The sequence below is a fragment of the Podarcis pityusensis genome, assembly GCF_964106645.2.
Source record: "Podarcis pityusensis genome assembly, chromosome: 16".
Lineage (NCBI taxonomy): Eukaryota > Metazoa > Chordata > Lepidosauria > Squamata > Lacertidae > Podarcis > Podarcis pityusensis.
This window is the reverse complement of record NC_138041.1, coordinates 36,318,183-36,340,808: the sequence shown is the minus strand read 5'-3', so window position 1 is coordinate 36,340,808 and position 22,626 is coordinate 36,318,183. Positions and strand designations below refer to the sequence as shown.

General features: G+C 45.4%; 1 protein-coding gene and 1 long non-coding RNA gene across 2 annotated transcripts in view; both read left to right on the top strand.

Annotated features, from left to right (window-relative positions):
* The window catches only part of LOC308465277 (transmembrane protein 132C-like), a 280,359-nt gene that overhangs the window by 188,532 nt on the left and 69,201 nt on the right, over positions 1-22,626 (top strand). The window contains exon 4 of the mRNA XM_080985079.1: positions 5,233-5,419. Coding sequence (XP_080841205.1) covers positions 5,233-5,419 — 187 coding nt within the window. The remainder of the gene's footprint in view (positions 1-5,232; positions 5,420-22,626) is intronic.
* Positions 6,513-9,094, top strand: LOC308465457. The gene is made up of 2 exons (XR_013980458.1): positions 6,513-6,643; positions 8,677-9,094. It is a non-coding gene; the product is annotated as an uncharacterized lncRNA (long non-coding RNA).

Below are 22,626 nucleotides of genomic sequence, written 5' to 3'. Positions count from 1 at the left end.
GGGGAAACTTGTAACAGCAACTGTAGGGCTCTCTCTGTGTAACTCACCAAACCCTTTATGAGCCAAGTCCATGACTCCAGTGGAATTCAGGCCCAGCTCTTAAGTGAATTTGGGCCCAACAAGGAAGAGAGTGGATCAATGGTGGAGAGGGCTGACTGTAGACAGCAGGTCTCATGTTTTAGATGCATTCCTCTGGATATTAATTTAGCTGTTTGATCGGTTAAACATTGAGGCCATATGACTGCAATCCTATGCATATTTAAAGGTAAAGGTACCCCTAACTATTAGGTCCAGTCATGGACAACTCTAGGGTTGCGGCGCTCATCTCGCTCTATAGGCAAAGGGAGCTGGCGTTTGTCCGCAGACAGCTTCTGGGTCATGTGGCCAGAATGACTAAGCCACTTCAGGCGAACCAGAGCAGCGCACGGAAACGCCATTTACCTTCCCACCAGAGCGGTACCTATTTATCTACTTGCACTTGATGTGCTTTTGAACTGCTAGGTGAGCAGGAGCTGGGACCGAACAATGGGAGCTCACCCCGTCACAGGGATTTGAACCGCCGACCTTCTGACCACAGAATGTCCCTATTTATGCAGGGTTTAAATCTCGTGGTGCCGTCAGGGCAGGTGTTTGGAAGAGAGGTCCAGTGAAAAGTCAGCAGAATGAGCGTGGGGGTGATGGAAGCAAAGGCAGTATAACTGCCTTGCCACATTTTGAAGTGATTGTCATCTCAATGGTCTAAGCTCCCACTTTGAGTTCTGAGCCTTGAGCTACTGAACTGCACCGCTGAATAATCCCCACTAAACTCAGTAGGGTAGATGTGGAGGATCTCAGACCCAGGGGCTACATGTGGTCCTCCAAGCCTCTCCATCTGTTCACTCCCTCCCTCATCACACATCCCCCTGCAGGTCACATCCTTCACCAGTCCTTCTTCTCATCCTCTTTAAGTGTTTTTGCCTGGCCTTAAACTCTGATCATGCACCTTGTTTGGATGGAGGTTAGAGAGGAGCGAGAGTTGAAACTAGCCTACTGTACAAAGGCAACATTTACATTTGGTGTTCCATGTACTTTAGCCTCTGGCACTATCCATCGCTGCCCTGTGGCCCTTGAAAGGTTGTCCAGTAGGGAATGTGGCCCCCAGGCTGAAAAAGATTCCCTTTTGATAGGGCTTGCTTCTGAGGAGACGTGTACATGAATGCTCTGTAGATATCAATTTCTTTCAACAGATGGATAGATATAGATATATGTGTTTTGCCCTTGTCATCTCAAATTATTCCATCATGAGGAGGGGCAAAGATCTAGCCAAGGAACTGCAGGAGGGAGAGGGAAAATCCCACAGCAAATAGATGCAAGCATGCAGTGCCAAATGAGGTTACATCTTACAAGTGCCAAGGAGGAGGCTAACAACTAGAGACAAAGTCTTAAAATTGAGGGGAAGCAACAGGCCAGCTGCCACTGCCTCTGCCTGTCTCTGTGGGAACATAAGCTGAATGTTGCTATCTCCAAAAAAAATATAATTCCCCAGCCCCCAGCCCTTCACTTAGCTTGCCTTGACTGTTAACTCTGGTTCTTACAAATTGCTTGCATCCTCTAGTCGTCACAAGCTGAGTTTAGGCTAAAATGAAATTGCAGCACTTCAGCTGATTTCTCTGAAGGCAGAGTTCATTCTGGAATCTGATTTTTCTTCATCCAGGAAGCTTCTGTTGTGGTCTGAAATTTGCAACCATGATTCTGTAGAGGCAGCATAGTACAATAGATAGAATGCCAGAATCGTTATGAGGCAGATCTGGCAGTTATCAGGCCCAGTTTGGACATATAATGAGTTTTGGACTTCATTAGGGCAACACCAGCTGTCCTTGGGAGCTCTCCTGGGTGCTGAAGAACCTGACTCTGAGTACCTGTAAACCAGGCTTTGACTACAGGAATGGGGAACCTCCATCCCATGTGCCTGATTAGGTCCACCAGGCTTCCCCATTTGACCCTCTCAGGCCATCAAATATGATGTAAGGTGTGAGGAAGGTAAACATCAAACACATCCTAAAAGGTATTTGCAGGTATCACCAACTAGCTGATGAGTGGTGTCTTCAAAGCCCTTTTCAATGTGGTGTACAAAATAGCACTTTAAGATGGGGCTTCTGAAGATCTCTGCAGGCAAAAATGTCATCTGACATCATTGTGACATCCGGTGAATGACTACATCTAGCTGTCAAACGGGGGGAATAACAATCTGCCCTGCTGGGCTAAAAGGGGTTTCCCATCCCCGTGTTACTATCTGAAAACTGCTTCTTGATTATGGTGGTCACCAGGTCTCAGTTCTCCACAAGCCTTGCATCTCAGCCTTGCCAGAGCAAGGCATAAATAAATTATGTCCCACCAGAAAGACATACTCAGACGGCTGTGACTTGGTTAATTTACTCTTTTTAAATAACTACTGTAATAAAACTGGCAATTAAAAACAAGAGACGGAGAGAGGGAGAACACTGAAATTACAATGCAGCTATAACTGTAACTGCCTTGTTACCATGTTACATCAGAAAAGAACACACACACACAGTGTCCTAAGGCAGTGTCTTAAAGACAGATTTATAATCACATAAGCCAGGGTTGGCAATATTTTGTCCCTGAAGGCCCTATATATCAGTGGGCAGGCATTTGGAGGCCACATGACACTAGGCCTAGCTGGTGGTGTTTGGAGCATATCACTTCACTGGTATTCCTCTCTATCAGGGGTGAAGCATGAGGAGGATATGGTACAGGCTTTGGGGGAGCACAATCTCAGGAGGCTGCAACAAAATTTGGTCAGGGGAGAATTTGGTAATCTGCAGATCTGTGTACAACTGCCTTCTCCATATTATCTGTGCTATTAATGGGCAGAAATTGGGGTGATCTTTTCACTTAATATTTCCAGGAGGAGGTAACATTCACCAGAGGTTTCTCTGGGGTGGAGCTCACCATTCACAGTGGCAATGTGACAGCTCCTTCCTTCCTTTTTATAAATCACCCCTTCATCATACTAGAGTGGGTTACAATGAAATACCAATATAATACAAAATAGAGCAGCACCAGTGGTGTTAACCAGTTTCCATAAGAGCAGTTTCCGGCATCGATAGTCTGGCTCCCATTCTGCATTTCCCACAATGTACTGGGGCTTCCATCATTACGGGACACTGTGAGTAGGAAATTGTAGACACCAGAAAAAGAAAGAAATGAATGGTGGAGTGGTCTTCTTGGAGTCGAAGATGTCTTCTGTGAAATTTCAACCCAGCTATGAAGTTCAAAACCTTAATTAGACATACCTGGGAAAGGTACCTCTCCTTCTCCCACCCCCCAACCACATGATTGTGCAAGTCCTCCAAATCAGTTCAGGGTCCAGATCCAAGTCAGGTTAGCTCCTGATCATCCTGGGCTGTCTAGGAGCCCAAATCTGATCACGATAGAGCATGCACAACCCTGATTTAAAGCATATGTTTAAATGCAGTCTTTTGTGGGGGTTTCTTCTTCTTCTTAATTGCAGCTTAATGCCAGAATGTGCTGGAACAGACCTAAGAATTGAGCATATGTGAAAGAGACACAAAACATAAGGAGATTTGCCACTGCTGGATGATCCAAAGTGAATCCAGGGCCCGGTTTGATAATTGCTACCCGCTTTTAAGAAACTGAAACTTTGGAGAAAAAAATAGATACCTTCCCTGAGAATTCCTGAAGAGGTGTCTAACTTAACTATAGCCTCTCTCTGAAGCTTTAAAGCCCTTAAACTGTTGCTATCACCTGTGGAGGAAAATGCTGTTTTGCTTTCAGTGTCTGCGGAGAGAGACTTCCACATCGGATGAATACTAAGCAGAAATCTGACTTTTCAAAAGAACAAAGATATGGGAAGGGGAAAGGAGGGAGAGAACCTGAATTTGAAAGGGGATTTATTTCTAGAGCAATCCGCTTAGGTGTTTTATTACGTACACGCTAAAGAGTTTAGAAGAAACAGTTAACTCAAATTAAAAACAAAATGAAAGGAGATGAAGAAAGGGAGGCAAAGCAAACCATTAGCTAAGGCAATGATAGCTGAAGGCAAGTGAATTGCAAGCGGCCCTTTTCATCTGCTGGGAGTATTGCAAGAGCTATGGAACCACAGGAAGGAGAAGCACAATAATGATGTTCCATAGTTTTGGGGTGGGAATGCTACACTTTGTACCTGAGGTAGTGTGTGTGTTGCTCTAGGACCCAAAAATAAGCAGGATGGTGTACCGGTGTCTGGAGATCAAGGGTCCATTAAAGGTACAGAAAAGCAAAAAGCCAAACTAAAATATATGTTGGCAAGTCTAGTCCTGACTATATTCCTACTTTGGCCACAGTGGGGAGCTTAGTGCAGCATCTCAGAACTGAGGTGAAATGGGCTGGTCTGTTTTGGGGGAAGACACTTTTCACTGATTCCAATTAAATTCTACTCAGAGTAGACCTATTTGATTTTTTTTGTTTTGTTATTATACATAACATGCAACCATTTTACTTCTTTATCGTATGACCTTTGGGTTTGTTAACATTTTATGATGATTTGTATTCCTACATATAGTTAAGGTGATTTGATTAACTTTCTCTGAGAGTTTTAATTTTATATCTAATACATTTATTAATTTAATGCAAATTAATAGGGAGGGAGAGTTGGTGCTTGCAAAAAGAAGGAAGTTAAGGGGGTATGCTACCCACCACCAAAGAACTTGCCACGTCAGTTTGCTACTCTTTTCTCATAGACATGGCCCCTGTTTTCAATCCCAGCCCCTGTGAATTCCAATCAAATGTTCAAATAATTAAAGCAGAGGGTGTGGAATCACAGGCTCTGGCATCGAATGAGACTGTCTAAGTTTCTCTATCTGACCCTCAGGACTCTCTTCAGGCCACAGGCCCTCCCCAGGTTCTGTTTTGAGAGCTTTTGATTGGCTAGAATGTGTCCTTCAACTCTAATCATGTCTCTTGCTTGTCTGGATGGAGAATAAAGAGTAGTATTTGAGTGTGTGCCGAAGCTATTCTACTGTCCAAAGGTCAGATTTGTACGTTTTGCTCCGCACACTTTCATCTCTGGTCCTGCAAGGGTGCATGGAAGGAAATGTGGTCCTTAGGCTGAAAAATGTTCCTCATTCCTGATGTGAACTTTCACCTTGGCCATACAATGTTTACCAATCTATTTAATTGAATGCCTTTTCTGCATTTCTTCTCTCAACCCCACCCCTGTCATTATTCCAGAAATAATAACAATATGTTCAGCGAGGTGGTGCGGCTGAACTTTGAAATAGCCAGCTTCAGCAGTCTTTCTGGAACACAGCCTATCACCTGGCAGGTGGAATATCCTCGAAAGGGGACCACAGACCCAGCCCTCTCTGAAATCTTCATTTGCCAGAAGGATCTCGTCGGGATTGTTCCATTGGCGATGGTAAGAGAGTTCACGTAGACAGATGTAGTCCTTTTCAAAATTTTCTTTTATTGCCATTTATTAATTCTGAGGCTTCTTTCACGGTGAGTACTGCAACATAATAATTTATTTTATTCTGCCTATCTCGCAAGCAGCTCAGGGTACATGGCTCCCCACTACCACCATGTTATCCTGACAATAAATAAGGTTTTAAAAAGAAACATTTGAGAAAAAGAGGATTAAGCTATTGTGGCTTTTTTTCTGATTTCTCCCCCAGTCAGAATCCAGTCTGCATTTTATGGTATGTCTATGGCAGGGATGGAGAACTTGTTCTGAAGAAAAGGCAAAGTTTCCCACCTCCTCCCTCCCCTCCCCTTCCCTAACTCTACCTGTTGCACTGCTTTTCAGATAAAGCCCCATGCCTGCTCACGCTCTCTCCTGCTTGCTCCTTCAATGAGTGAGCAAGAGGACTGGTGGGCTGTCTAAGCTGCTTGCTCTCTCCTGAAGAGGCCCACAGGGACACGGGGTGGGTGCCAAGACCTCTTGCGAGACTCCTGTCTCCCACTCAGTGGCCAGGAGGCAGCAGCTCTGAGGCACCTTTGGCTTTGTGGCTGGGGCTGGAGAGGGTAGAATTCCTGCCCGGCAAAGCCCAAACTTTTCCCCAGCCTGTGCCAGTCCTTCCCTGGGGCTTCCCTCCTGGCATGTGTCCTTGGGCAAGGCATGCACCCAGCAGCAGGAAAATGGAGAGGAGAGCTGCCAGCATGCCCAGAACCCACCAGTGCCCACCTCACATTAGCCCCTCACGCTGCACAGCCAATGAGAGGTGGTCAGGGAAGGGATGTGCTTTGTGTCTCTACCTGCTCTCCAGCACCATCCTACTATGCCTGCTGCAGCTGGGGCTCCAGCACTCCTGGGACACCACCAAGCCCACCAGAGAGCACAAGCTGCTGCTGCTACTGGGAACTTGCAGAGCTGAAAGGGTGAACAAGAGAACCAGCAGGTGGCAGGTGACCCATCTGAAGAGGGGTTACCACAGGGGTGCAGCAGAGTCCACCTGTTGCCTCCAGGGGGCACCCCATACAACGTCCACAAGATTAGGGGGTGCAATGCTTGCCTTGCCCTGGGTGCTGGCAACCCATGCTAGGCCACTCCATCTGCCCATGTGTCAGTGCACTGGGAAGACATTGCAAGTAATACATAGCCGTTCAGTTCTGACTATGCAGTGACATCACAGAGCAAAGTCAGGTGAGAGCAAGTGATGACATTGTGTTCAAACAGGCAAAACAGAAAATTCTAGGCAGCAGCTGGGAACGGTTGAAAAAGAAGTCGGGGTGATTTTGATGGAAGGAAAAGTTTGTGGAATAACTGAATAGTTTTGACTCAGCCCCAGTTAGATTACAGAAAGAAAAGCAGTTCAGACTACTTGATGTTAATGGGCAGCTCAGGAACCTTCTCTTGGTGAAAGTCAATTGCGATTTATAGTACTTGGTCCAAAAAAAAGAGAGGAAGGGATAAAAATCAGACAGCAGCCTGGTACGAGGACACCTACTAAAAATGTGCTTTGAAACACCTTCTTAGTGCTGAGTGCATCTGTTTCTCTGCCATGCCTGGTGATAAGGCATGGCGGGAGCTCTAATGTGTCGTACTGATAAAATCCAGGTGTATAATGTGTCAGTGGTTTAAAAAAAAAAATGCCTTTGCTAGCAGGATATGACTAGATAAAGGGAAACTCCCTGCTTTCTCTTTAGCTTTGCAGTTCCAGCCGGGCTCTTTTAAAAAATTTCTTCTTCATTTGAACGTTAATCTCCTGCCAAGCTGATTACCTGGCAATATCCTTGTTCGGAATCACAGAGAGAGTGAGACAGAGGGAGAAAGAGTCAAAGGGAAAGTTTGATGCAGCCATCTGCTAAGAAGTCAGAATTGCTCTGTGCATTCAGGCAAGCTAAGTGCTGCCAACTCTGTATTAAAAAATTTAGGTCCCCTGTGTTACGTACCAAGTTTTTCCCTCAAAGTTAGATTTTGGAAATTTAGAACAGAGTGGGGCCTGTGGAAGACCTGCTGATGCAGTAGAATGAAATAGTGGAACTCTGAGTACAGGTGGACGGTCAATTTGCTTTCTCTCAGTTTCTCATTTTTCCACTCAGTTCCCTACATTTCTGTGGCGATTTCTGATTTATTTATTTTAAGTCTTCATGTAAATTCATGAGTATCTTAGTGTGAAAGCATTTTTATGAATTATTTTTACCAATGTATGCATTATCATGTACACGTTTCCCTAATATATGCATTGTTCTGCAAATCGTTGGGTTAAAGAACTGCATGGCAAAATTAGGAGAAGTGTGAGTTTTGAAGATTAGTATATTGCTTTGAGAAGAGAAGAGTGAATTGGGTCGATTTTCATTAAGGTGAATGGGCGGCACCATTACAGACTGCGTCTCGGTGCGGGTGGGGACACTCTTTTTGAATGCCTGAATGTGGCCCTCCATGCCTCTCTCTCTGGCCCTTGGAACTCTCCCTAGGCCACGCCCCTCTCTGGCCTTGCCTTGCAACCTGAGCACTTTTGTCAGGCTGGAATGTATCCTCCTGCTTGCCTGGATGAAGGATGGAGACGGTTGTGTGACTGTGTGTAAAAACTAGCATACTGCCCACTTTTGCCTCTGGCTTCACTCATCACTGGCATGTGCCCCTCAAAACATTGCCCAGAAGGTCCAGTATACCTGAAGGAGCATCTCCACCCCCATCGTTCTGCCCGGACACTGAGGTCTAGTGCCGAGGGCCTTCTGGCGGTTCCCTCCCTGCAAGAAGCCAAGTTACAGAGAACCAGGCTGAGGGCCTTCTTGGTAGTGGCACCCGCCCTGTGGAATGCCCTCTCAAACTACCAGGCTTTTAAAAGACATCTGAAGGCAGCCCTCTTTAGGGAAGCTTTTAATGTTTAACAGACTACTGTATTTTAATAGTTTGTTGGAAGCCGACCAGAGTGGCTGGGGAAACCCAGCCAGCTGGGCAGGGTATAAATAATAAATTATTATTATTATTATTATTATTATTATTATTATTATTATTATGTGGCCCTCAGGCTGGAAACTGATCACACCTCACTGATGAAAGCTGCTTTGCAGCTCTCAGCAGTCCTGAGAATTCCTCCCCTTTTCAGCCTCCAGCTTCCCAGTCCTGTTTCTGTTGCAGACTGGCTCAGACATCTCAGCTGTCACAGTTTTTCCTTGCATCCTGGGGAGAAAGGCTCCCTCGCCTTATCCTCCTTCCTTCTGATCTGGCAGGCAAAGGCAGCAACTGTGGGCACATATGGTGGCTGCGGCACTTGGCAGCCGCCGGATCGAAAAGCATCGCTCCGTGATGTCGCTCACAAGCAAGCAGCATCTGTGGCAAGAACAGGCTGGCTCATCTCGATTCTGGCCGATTCTGAAGTTTCTCCAGCATCTACTGCTCATGCTGCTACAGCAGCTGTAAAGTTGCCCTTGGGGCTCTGTTGACTGGGCTGGCTTATGGTATCACTGTCTTTTCCGCTACATACGAAGGCTTAAGTATCATTTTTACCTCTTGGTCGTCAAGCTGTGGCTTAGAAGAAATGCTGCAAAAATCCTCCTGGAAGACAGTCAAGACAAGCTCATGGCTCCATGGAAAGAATGTAGACCGTTTGCTGGAGTTTCAGTATAAAATACAAAAGACAAAACCATATATACGTAATAAGCACTTTTTTAAAAAAAAAAACACTACTTGTCAACTCCTCCCCAGCAGTGTCTGAGCTTCAGCGATGTCACAGAAGGTGCATGATTATTCCAATTTCTAGGAAGAGAGCAGGCAGTTGTGAAAATAAGGCAATGTCTATGGGTTGCAAAAGATTTTTTGGTTGGAGAGGAAAGGAGAGAGTATAGCTGAGTGGGCAAGCAGAGTGGTGGAGTCCATGTTTTGCATGTAGAAGGTTCTACATTCAATCTCTGGTGACTCCAGCTGAAAGGACCCTAGGGAGGAGGATTGCCAGAGATTTGGGAGACCACAGAAGGCTAGCCCAGTCCAGGAAAAGACTGTCTCTTCCCTCTCTCCTACCCATGCCTCATGTTGTGTTGTGGCAACCTAGCAACCGAGGGATGTATCACTTTGATGGTTCTGAAGACCCTTTCTCAAAGTATTTGCGAAAGGGGTGAGCAGTTTCATAAGCTGGGCATGGGGAGTCTGTTTTTCTTTTGGATCACTTGCTGTGCAGAATGAGACCTTCCTCAAACAATGTTCTAGTATCATTGTGGAAAGGGCCACATTCCATGCCATTACAGAGTCTGAGGACCACGATGCTGCTGACAGACATGCATGTGAGATACATCCAAGGATGCTCAGACCTAATGGGAAGGCAACCATCCAAACTATACTTGCCCCCTCCACCCAGCTTCCAGTAAGTGGCTTTTAAATTGCATTTATACCTCTTCCTTCCAGACCATCCAAGGTCTCTCTCTCTCTCTCTCTCTCTCTCTCTCTCTCTCTCTCACACACACACACACACACACACACACACACATTTTGGCTTCATAACCACCCTGTGAGGTAGGCTCACAGTAAGTGGTCCAAGATCACCCAGTGAGCTTAATGTCTGAAGCAGGGATTTCAACCTGGCTGTCTCCATTCCTAGTCTGACATACTATCCACTGCATTAGACAAAATTTAAAGTAGTGAGACTGCCACTGAGATTTGTACACTGGATGCAGGTGGTGCTGTGGGTTAAACCACAGAGCCTAGGACTTGCCGATCAGAAGGTCGGCGGTTCGAATCCCCACAACGGGGTGAGCTCCCGTTGCTCAGTCCCTGCTCCTGCCAACCTAGCAGTTTGAAAGCACGTCAAAGTGCAAGTAGATAAATAGGTACTGCTCCGGCAGGAAGGTAAACGGTGTTTCCGTGCGATCCTCTGGTTCGCCAGAAGTGCCTAAGTCATGCTGGCCACATGACCCGGAAGCTGTACGCCGGCTCCCTCGGCCAGTAAAGCGAGATGAGCACCGCAACCCCAGAGTCGGTCATGATTGGACCTAATGGTCAGGGGTCACTTTACCTTTACCTTACAGCCTTCCCCAAGCCCTGAAGCCGCCGCTGAACTCCAATGCCCATCATCCCTGACCGTTGACCCTGCTGGCTGGGGCTGATGGGAGTTGGAGCCCCAACAACATCTAGAGCAGTGCTCTTCAACCTTCGATCCCCAAGTGATGCTGGATTACAACTCCCATCAACCATGACCATTCTCTGTGCTGGCTGGGGCTGGTGGGAGTTTAAGTCAAGCAACATCTGAAAAACCAAGACTGAAGAACCCAGCTCTAGAGTGAAGTTTGGGGAAGGCTTCACTAATACATGGCAATTACATCATCACCATGCAAGAACGGCAAGTGACCCAGTCAGGAGGGTGGATCATTTTTCTGCGCTTACAGAGGAAATCCTGGATACTGGTTGGTTGGTTGGTTGGTTGGTTGGTTGACTTCACTTATATCCCACCTTTCCTTCCAACTGAGCCCAGGGCAGCAAAAACGCAAGCAATAAAACAATAAAAACTTATTTAAAAGATAGCTCAGTCAACAGAGCATGAGACTCTTAATCTTGGGGTCACGGGTTTGAGCCCCATGTTGGATGAAAGGTTCCTGCATTGCAGGGCATTGGACTAGATGACCCTCGTGGTCCCTTCCAATGCTTCAATTCTATGAGTCTATCTTAAAAACAATTCAAGTGCAGATGCAGACAGGGAAAGATCTCTGATTAAAAGGCTTGTTGAAAGAGGAAGGTCTTCAGCTGCCAACAAGACAACAGAGATGGAGCCTGTCTAATACTTAATGGGAGGGAATTCCAAAAAGTGGGTGCCACCACACAGAAGACAAGAACCCAGCCCACCTGACATCCTTTCCTCTTCACTTCTGATTCCCTCCTCCCATTCTTCCTCCCTACAGTAATTTCTGATGCTGAGCTGTTGAGAGTCACGGCAAGGAAATATCCATAATGACATAATGACCAAACATCCTTGGTGATGAGAATTTGTCTAGATAATGAATTGTAAACCAAAGAGCCGAGCAAGGCAAAACATGTGTCAGATAACAAAGTGAAAGTGAAAAGCTTTTGTGGGTTGTTTCTTTTCCTTCTTAAAAAAATAATATTTATTTGTTAAATCCTTGGAGGTAACTCATTATGTTGCTGAGGCTTAAAAAATTCCCAGTGAATTTATCATCCTGCCCTCAGTCATTACCTTCCATTATGATAAAGCGTTCATTCTCATTAGTGCATTTATTTATTTATTTATTTATTTATTTATTTATTTATTTATTGTTTCTGCTGTCATCATACAAACCCCTTAAGGACCTCATTAATTACTGCTTGGCAGAATCAAGGTGCTTCTCAGCAGCCTACTGCTTGATTGCTTCCTGGAACACTCAGCAAGAAATGTTTAAGGCTTTTGAAACAGCATCAAAAGGTAGCATTTGGACTTCTGGCTCTCTGAAACAAACACCTTGTCAGAAGAATAACTGCATAGTACTTCAAGGGACCCCAGCAACTTTCTCACCTGCACCTTCCTTTTTGGAATATTGGAATATTCTCTGAATATTCACTGAATATTCCCAGATTCTGATATTTGGTGATAGTCAGTTACACTGTTTGGTCACTGGTGTACAATGGTGTGTTTTTTTAGTTTTTGTGTGTTGGACAGTATTTGCTGGTTCCTGTTCAGTAGCATTCATTATCTGGATTTTTGTTGTTGTTCATTGGTGTATAGTGTTATTTGAATTATGACTGTTTCTTGATGCACAAAGGTATTTAGTATCAGACAGTTTTTGTTTGCAGTGATATTAGTACATGCAGGTCCTGCTCTCTGCCAACTCACTATGCAAAAATTCACTCATCTGCATGTAAAGAATTATGCCCAAACCTCTGTATAAACACAGCATATTCAGTTATCCAAACATCAATACTTCCTTATTTCCTTGTTTCTGCTTTACTGGTTGGCAAATCAGGAATCAGAAGAGATCCGACAAATAATCCCCACCACACACTTTGTCTTTGTCTTGCTGGTTGGCTGCTCCCATTTTGGGGGGAAAAAACATTGAAAATGCAGGGGAGAGATTGAAAAACTGCCAGATTAGAAATATTTCCATTGGAAATAATGAGGGGGAGGGGAGCTTTCCTCCAACATCCCCCTGACATCCCAGTTGCCATCTGTCTGTTTCGAGAGTGACCTCCCCATCCCAGTAAGCCTGTGAAATCCAGAGTCTAAAATTGCTAAACTGTCCCACTGACATCTTTGAAATGCACTTAAAAAATTAAGATGGCAATATTTGGAATATCTTTCATGAGAGCTGCTGAAGCTTGAATTGAAACCCATGGACCTGTGAAGTTCTGCCAACGTGAAGAGCATTCATGAGCAGAAAAGGGCTTTTGCCACATCAGCTGGTCATGGGTTTTGCTTGACCTAGAAGGCCTTCAAAGGCTTCCTGGTCAGATTGTGACTTGGCCTGGACAATGTCCATGCTGTATTTTTTTTACTTCTGTCTCCTCTTCTTTCTCTCTTGACTGGGCAGCTTCCTACAGCTCTGAAAAGGTTTTGCTTTTCATAGGAACCTTCACTTTAACTTGCTGAGAACTCTTCATTGATCTGCTCCCCTACATGTCATAGTCTCCATTTTAGATGGAAGATTTTAGCATTTTGATGGCTGTCATGATGGATTTAAAAGAAAATAGGTAGGACCGGTTGAGGTTGGCACTGAAATGTCAAGTCTTTGTGAGATTCCAGTGTCAATGTCAATGTCAATGTCAATGTCTGCCTCACCAGAGAGATTCCAATGTCAGATTCTAATTCTTAAAAAAGTTTGGTTAATTTTGCATATCAGTGAATTCCAAATCAGCACTGGTTGTCATGTTTGGTCACAGACCACAGTAGACATGGTCTAGGCTAAAAAGGATGTGTTTTATGAGACTAATTTAGATTGCTTTGAGAATATGCTGGCACTCCGCCAGATGTTGGACCATCAATCCTATTATGCCTGAGCATTGGCCATGCTGGCTAGAGCTGATGGGAGTCCAACAACATCTGGAAGGCCCCAGGTTCTGCATCCCTGATACAGGCCGAGCCCTTGAAAATCCATGCCACCTCTTTTCAGTAACATTGCAAAAGGCATTAACAACTGAAGCCCACTGCACATTGTGAGTGCTGTCACGCTACAATTGTCAGCGTCTGTAATGGCACGCTGGAGAGAACGGAAACTTTAGCAAATGAAATGGAAAGGAGAGGATTGGCAGCATTAATTTTAATCTGGACTCCTCAAGTCTGAGTTCTCCCCTGCTTCCCCTCCCTGCTTTATCAGCCTGATTGTCCCTTTTGCAGGATTTGTTACCTCCCCAAACAATAATAAATGCTCTTGCATTGCAATTTATTACACTCGTAAGCCTTCTGAAATCCCCTATTAGTGAAAAATGGTTACCCTGCAGTTTGTACGAGCTGATGTCTATCGAATACCAAGTATCAGTATTGGCATTTTGAGGGATGCTGTCCTCCGTCTTCCGAGGAGGCTGTAACAAAATGAGGATTCACTGCGTTTTGTGGGAACTCTGGGCGAACGCAAGCCAACCTTTCTCAAACAGGACGGCTGAGCCTTCAACATGCAGCAAAAGTGGACAAAAGAACTCTTTTCACTTAAGCATTTTTGAATGATCACCTTTTCGATTTTTAAAACATTTAAACATGGAAAATAAGCACATGGAAGAGAAAGGCTCTACCTAGATTCTATCCTGCCTTTTCCCTGTATGTTGGATGTTGTGCGGATTCCAAAGAATTCAGGCATCCAAGAAACTGCAGAGGGCAGACCAGGGAAAGGAAAGCTCAGGTCCAGGGGCCAAATGTGGCCCTGCAAGCCCCTCCCCCATCTGGTCCTTGAGCCCCTCCCCAGGCCACAGACTCCACTGGCCCTGCTCTGTACCCTAAGGGCTTTTGCCTGTCTGGAATGCAGCCTTGAACTCTAATCATGCCTCTTTGTTTTCTTCCCTCCATGGAGGAAACAAAACCTGTGCAAAAGTAACATCGCATTCATTCTTCCACCCACTTTTGCCTCTGTCCCTGCTCCCCACTGTCCTTGGAAACTTGCCCAGAAAGGAAGGTGTCCCTCAGGCTGAAAAGTTTCCCCAGCAGACCACCAAAAAGAGGATTTTAGAATGCAAGGAAATGTGCCCACAAACATCTCTTGGCCACCTTAAAAGCAGCCAGCAAAAACCCTGCATCCCATCCATAAGAATTTCAGCAACATGTTCATCTTCCCTTTCATAACCTATGAATGACATTTATCTTCTCATTCATTTCTGGAGATGGGAAGCCACAGCATGAAAGCCACTGCTGTTGGATGCCTCAGATTCCCCCAACCTGGACCACAACCCCCATCATCCCTGACTCTGGCCATGCAGTGCCTGGGGCTGGTGGGAGTTGCAGTCCAAAACAAGTGAATGGTCACAGGGTGGGGAAGGCTTCAATGTACTCTGGTAGCGCTGTGGGTTAAACCACAGAGCCTAGGACTTGCTAATCAGGAGGTCGATGGTTCGAATCCCCGTGACAGGGTGAGCTCCTGTTGCTTGGTCCCTGCTCCTGCCCACCTAGCAGTTCGAAAGCACATCAAAGTGCAAGTAGATAAATAGGTACCGCTCTAGCGGGAAGGTAAAGGGCGTTTCCGTGCGCTGCTCTGGTTCTCCAGAAGCGGCTTAGTCATGCTGGTTACATGACCCGGAAGCTGTATGCCGGCTCTCTAGGCCAATAAAGCAAGATGAGCGCCACAACCCCAGAGTCGGTCATGACTGGACCTAATGGTCAGGGGTCCCTTTACCTTTACCTTACTCCATGTTGAGAAATTCCCTGCACTTCTCAACTGTGGAGGATGGTGCCCCTTGAGATGGGAAGGGCAGAAGGCAAGGGAGGCCGACAGTAGCGGGAGAAGGAGCCAATGCCAAGGGGAGCCAGAGTCAACAGCAGGTGAACCCAACTAATTCTGGTTTGGACCCCATTTCCCTCCCTGCTGAATTCTACAAAGGCAATGCAGGGGCTAAGGAGGAGGAGGCTGATAAGCCGTGGTCAGCTCCTGTGTTGGTCCTAAGTGAAGAGCAGGGAAGTCAGAGAATTCTGGTGGAGATGGGAATTGCCTGTGCTCACTTACTTATTCCATGTCTGAAATGGAAATCAGTACAGCAAATATGAGCAGCATTCACTTTTGTTGCTTTCAATCTGCAAATGAAATGTAATTGATGATGGCTGCCGCCACCCCCCCCCCCCTTTTGCATTTTATTTCTATTGCATTGAAATGAATGGGGTGAAATCACGTAATGACAATGTAACATGTAATTTACACAATTAATTATGTGCATTGTGTAAATTACTGGTTACGTTCTGCATTATTAACATAGACAGTAAAATCATACCAAACAGGAAGAAATTTGTTCTTACGTTTTTGACCTCTCGAGGTCTATAAATGGATGTGGATAATATAATAAATCATGAATACACGTAGAGCTTCACAAACAAAGGTTTTGGTAAAAAAATGCGGCTCATCTACCTGGAAAACATCCACCTCTACGGTTGTTTTTGTTTTAATAGACTTGTTGCAATTTCTATTATCTCAAAAGTCTTGAATGTATTACTGATGTTTCTAGCCCCCTTTTTGTCTTCACGTTGATATTTCATACCTGTTTTCCGCTATAAATCTGTTCTATGCTTGATTTTGCATCTCAATAATAATTTTAAAAGATATGTAAATTGCTTAATCTCACCACAGCGAATAGCAATGAAAAAAATGCAGGTTTTTGTGTGTGGAAGATGACCTGCAGTGGCACAGAAACAATGTGGCATGTGTCAACTACAGGGTGGAATGGAAAACGATGCCCTTTACATATCGTTTTTAAGGAGTTAGGTAGGTGAAAGCTGGCTGAGGACAGGTTGAGCTTTGATGTTGGCAGAACCCTGTTTGCCCAAGCATATCAACCTCCAGTGCTACTCAGTCCATAAAATAAGGAGTTTGCTGTTCTGTTTTGACCAAAAAAAAAGTTTCCTTGGAAGAAAAAGAGTGAGAGCAAATGGGTGCACTGATTGTGAAGTTACTCCTCTGCTTCCCCTGCCTCCACCCCCTTTGTTGGCATTTTTATGGCTGCTTCACCATCACATTTCTCTCTGCCGCATGATCAAGTGCCTATGTTATTACTAGTGCTTATCAAAAATTAAAGAGGTGCCTCCAAAATGAGGTGAGAGCCGGTGGTAATGTCTCCCTGCAGACTTGCCAAATGGACTAAATTAAACTGAGATTTTACTTTTGTTATTTCTTTATATATATATATATATGGAAGGGAGCTGGGGTAGGCAACTTTCACTTGGGCTGCTTTCTCTCTCTCTCTCTTTCTCAAAATTGGATTCTGAAAATAAAACCCACAAATAGATGCCCAAGTGCTCAAGCATCATTCCCCAGCACCTCTTGCTAAAAAATTGAAGAGCTGGAGAGATGTCTGCAGGATGGATTCCTCCCGTTACAAGGCGAAAGGCGCACCCTTAATAAACCACCATCCTCTTAATCTGCAAAGTTAAAACAAGCCAGAAAATCCCTAGTGCGGTGGTAGAAATAACTTAATGTGCTATGCAGAGGTGGGGGGCAGAGGTTGGTGTGCTTTTAAATTATTTATTTGATAACACTCTTGCCCTAGAGTATGTGGGGAGAGAGGGAGAGGAAAGAGAAAGAAACGAGGGCCTTGTTTCTTAATCCCTTATCCAGGGATTAAGTCAAGCCATTGATTGAACCATCTAGCATGTTATTGTCTGCAGTACATCCCAGGAGTCCTTTTCCAGCCCAAGCTGTAGCAGATGCTGGGAACTGAACCATGGACCTTCTGCATATAAAGCAGAGACTCTACCACTGAACTATGTTCCTTAATAGTTTGCTGGTTTCTTTAATTTATATCCTGACTTTCCCCTCAACGGAGCCCAAGATGGTTAAAAAAACAACAACCACAAGGCTGTTAGAAGAGTACGATTTAACCTAAAATAAAACCATTGAAAAACCATTGAAAAACAGTTTTAAAATTTCCATCGCATTCAGGTCTTCTCCAAAGGCATCTGGTTGGACACTGTTAGAATAGGATGATTGACTAGATGGGCCTTTGACCTGGGTTCAGTGGGACATTTCTTAGGTCTGACCAGCAAGGTAAGGGCAGCCTGGTCCCAAATGAATATAAAAGCCCAATTAACAGCTCACAACCTTGTTCTGGCCTAGAAGAATCAGATCTTCCTCTTCTACCTTTTTGCTCCACTCCCCTTTCCTTGTGTGTTTTGTATTTTTAAGCTTGTATGCAGTTGGGTCTGGTCCATTAGGATGAATGGGGCACTGTCCCACCAAGCTCAGTAAGCCTTCATTCAAGGCCTCATTCTGTCTACATTCAGCCTATGGGATGATTCTGGCTGTCAGCTTCCTTTTTCCTTAGCTTCTCAGTTGCCTTTGTAACACTCAGGGCTGTCTTAACCATAGGCACCAGCAGTGCGGGGCACCCGAGCGCCGGGCTCTCAGGGGTGCCAGGCCAAGAGTCTGGGGCCCAAGATTTGGAGTCCGGAGAAGAGCCCAGCCATCGGTCAGAGCGCTGCAGCAGGCTCTTCTGCTGCGGGCAGCTCTGCGCCGCAGGTTCGGGGGTGAGCCAACCAGCGAGATGCTGAGGTGGCTGGCTGGCTCCGTCCTCCTGTGCGCCTGGGATTGCCATAGGGCCATGGAGAGGCCCTCCCAGCTCAAGCTGCTCACACCACAAGGTGCCTGGCTTTTCTCAGTCACCAACACTGATGCCTCAGGCTGGTTTGTTGCGCCAGGCTCCTCTTATTTCCTGTTTTCTTTTCCTGAGCAGAGATAAGCCTGGTGTCAGTGGATCTTCGCACCCTGGCGCCGCATATGCTTAAGATGGCTCTGGTAACACTAGCAGTGAGGAGGACGAGGACAGCACTAGAATTAGTTTGCCTGGTTGTCATTGGCTCTGGCCCCACCTACCAGTGGGTTCCCTGCCTTCTGCCCTTCCAGTTCCATTGGGCACCAACCCCCATTGCTCATGCTGCTGATAGCAGTGCTCCCATCTCTCTATATATAGATGTGAGCCACTGTGGAAGACAGTGAGCACTCACACTTTATAGTGTGGGTGCCCTTTGTGGGATTGCACGCGGTGCTACAGTTCCCAGGGAACTTATTAGTAGAAGGGGGGCTGGCTTGCCTCTCAGCGTTATTATTTGGAGGTTCACGCCCAGCCTCAGTAATCAAGTTTCTTGCTGGGAAGTGGGGCCTGCCCCATTTATAAATAGGGGGTGGAGCCTACGATAGCCAGCCAGTCGGCTCTGGAGATTCACCCTCCCTACACTCCCTTTGTTTAATGTTTCTTGTTTGCAGGTTAACTTTTTCTTCCTGTTTAGCAGGCGCTGCTACAGCCTTTGACTAGTTGCTGTTGAAGGACCAGGAAGAAATTTTCCTGCATTGGCAGCTTTTGTCTTCCCCATAGCAATTCATCACAACTTTGTCGGTTATGGTCTTGAGTGGAATCCTTTAGTCTTTTCTTCCCTATAATTGGGGAAGGGGCATGAAGTGGTGATTCACCCCATTGCAGCGGCCATTCCAGGGTCCCTTCTTAAAGGGGTTATATAATGGGTGTCACTGGTCATACACTAAAAGATTGTCAGTGAACTACCCTGCTGCATGTGGGGATATGGGCTGGGCTGCCTGCTACACTTACGTCTCACAGAGCACCCCCATATCCCATTTACCCTGATGTGCCCTAGTTCCCCTGGCTGGGGGGCTGGGAGGGATACATACCCAAGGCCTAAGCCAAGATCTTCCTACATTCGGAAGTTTAATAAAATTGTGGCCTAATTTTTAATTCCATAACTTTGTCAGTGTCTTTATTCCTTTCTTATGATCCCTGGGGGCTGGGGCTGTCACGCCTGGTCACGCAATAACAGTTTGTTGCCTGTATAGGATATCCTGTTTCTTAATGTTTGATGTTGTGGTTTTATATATGCTGTAAGCCACCCAGAGTGACTGGGGAAACCCAGCCAGATGGGCAGGATATAAATAAAATCATTATTATTATGAAATGCATATATTGCTGGTGGTGTTGATGATGATGATGTTATGAGCCCCTCCACACTCTAGTCTGAAGCTATGCTTCTGTGCAGAGACAGATTTTTAGTATTTCCATCAACAACAGCCTTGTAGACTAAAAGCTTTGCTTTTGTAAACATGGGGGCTGGGAGTTGCTGATATCCTGGAAAAAGTCTGCATTGGGAAGGAAGTTGCTATCTTACAGAATCTGGGTTGTATCCATTACTGCAGAAGTCCCCTACCCAGCCCCCACTGGGCACGCTTCCACACCAGCTGTGTGCACAAATGTATGTTTTTAGATAAAATATTCATGCATTTTGTTACACTGCTGCTCTCTGTTGATCACAGCTATTATACCATCTCTGCTAAGTAAATTAGCAAATAAATAAGTTATTGTAGCCATAGGGCCGAGTACATAATGTTGCTGCATTTTTAATTTTGGTTTTAAAAGGGATGAGACTCAAATTGCACAGGACAGATTGCCTCTCTCTCTCTCTCTTTAAAAAAAATTATTTTTTGTGGACATAGCATGGGTCCCTCCCACAATAGCTGTTTCCAGAAGTGAGGGGTGGATTTCCTTCTTGATAGCTTCAAAGCCCATCTTGAAGCAGTAGCTAGAGCTCATTCATTACGTACAGGGAAGTGAGTATCTGCAGGGGACTGGACGTCTCTAACACTGGGGTAGGGACCTCCAGCCTGCACCATCACCTTCCCCCTCCAGACTCTTCATTTGGCCTTTGAGACTCTTTCCCAAGCCACACCTACTTTCCCCAGGCCCGGTCCCTTATAATACTCCTTGAGGGTTTTTGCTTGGCTGGGATGTGTCACAGAACTGTGATAATGGCTCCATCTGCACTGCACATTTAGAGCAGTCTCATTCCACTTTAAACAGCAATGGCTTTCCCCAAATAATCCTGAGAATAGTAGTTTACTAAGGGTGCTATGAGTTGTTAGGAGACCCACTCGCCCACTCGCCAAGCTGTAATTCTCAGAGTGGTTTAACCGCCAATCCCTTTTGCCAGGGAATTCTGGGAATTTTATCTCTGTGGGGTAAATAGAGGTCTCCGAACAACTCTCAGCACCTATAACATACAGCTCCTGGTATTCTTTGGAGGAAGCCGTGACTCGTTAATGTGGCAATATACTGCTTTAAATGTATAGTGAAGATGGGACCTTAGTAGGTGCATAGATGATACAATATTTTGTTGCAGGCTCCACTCACCAGAGCTAATTTTATAGATGAACCCAGAGAGCAAAGGATGGGAGAAGTGCTGATCATTAGTCTTCATTGGAACAAGGTCCTCAGCACTGCCTCCCCATTACCCTCTGCCTCATCCTCTAATGGAGCGCAACTTCTCTTGCACAACAAGCATGAATGCTAAGAAGCAAATGGCTGGCAAAGGTCCAGGCGGAAAAAGAACCCAGTGCTTCCCACCCCAGCAAACTGACAGCCCTCCAAGTGACTTTCAGTTTTCATAGACAGAATGCCTCTTGACAACAGTGAGAGAGAGAGAGAGAGAGAGAGAGAGAGAGAGAGGTCAGCCAGCATTTTCCAGCACTCAAGAAACAGAACAAAACTTTCTTGACAAGCTTGGCATGAAACAAAAATGAAAAAGAACCTCTCCAGTTTAAAATTCTCCCACCTCGCTGTAAAATTTCCCTATGAAATGGGAAACAGTCACCAGCCAATAATATTCTCCTTCCATTGCCTCTGGATGACCTATTTATTGAGCATTCATCCTGATTTAGAAGCACAAAGCTTATGTGGAAGGTAGCTTATAGCTGGTCTTCTTCGGGTGTTTGTTCTGATCTGTTTGCAGGGAGGTTATACAACAGTGAGGAATTGCCCTGATTTGCTGGTGGGGTGTTTATGCACCTTCCCATTAATCATTTGATCACTCCATATTTCTCCACCACTTTCCTACATGCAAAAACTTTTTTAAAAAGTAGATTTGTTGTGCTGGGGCAAGAGAGCACTTTAATTGTCTACAAAGCTAAATTCACCAGTATATGCTTAGAGGCCTCCTGCAAAATACTGACAGTCCAGAGGTATAGAATTCAGTGTGTGTGGCTCTAAAACCCACACTGTCCCTCACTGCCTTTAACTGGTTATCTTTTGGATTGCCTTTGGGCCCACCTCCCACCTAGAATGATATAGTGTATGCATAGCTGCCTCCAGTGCTGTTTTTTCTTTAAAAAAAATGTTTAGGGCAGGCATAGGCAAACTCAGCCCTCCAGATGTTTTGGGACTACAATTCCCATCATCCTTGACCACTGGTCCTGTTAGCTAGGGATGATGGGAGCTGTAGTCCCAAAACATCTGGAGGGGCAAGTTTGCCTATGCCTGGTTTAGGGGTACTCTCATTTTCCTACTCATATTGAAATACTGCCCCTCAATGAGGCCAAACTTAGATTCACAAAATGCTTAGGGGTATGCATACCCCTGCGTGTCCCCAGAAAGAAAGCACTGGCTTCCTCTATGGCAACCAAACTTCTAACCCAGCCTTACATGTCGCTGAAATAGCCTTACATGGAACAATTGCATAACATTTCCCCAACTATTCCTGCTGTCGCTTTCCACCCTTTACTTTGTCCCCCCTCTGTCAAACTATAGGCTGTAAGCAGGCAGGGTCCTTTCCTCTAGCACTCTGCAGTTTACATTGTGCGATGTGCTTCACTAACTGTTATCAGGAGAATCAGGAAAGGCATAAGATGTGTCCCCAAAGAAAGTCCTTGCAACTTGAAACACTGCTTGTTTAGAAGAAGCCAGTGGCTGCATAAAAGGCAATCAGAGCACAAGCTCTTTGAAGGACCACCATATCCATTTACCCACACACTAAGTTCTGCAACCCTCCTTGTTTGCCCATCACCTTGATAACGGAGAATAACAGGGATGAAAGAGAAGGCATTTTCTGTGGTGGCCCCACCACTCTGACACTCCATTACTGTTCATCTCTGGAAGCCTACCACACAGCAAACATTTTGGAAGGCCTTGTAAACAGGTGTCAAATTTGCAATTTTCTTGCTTCTTCTGTGGATAAAATGTTTTAGATGGCTAGCATAATATTTCTTTTACTGGCTTTTGCTGTGAGGGTTTCCCAGAAAGGAGGG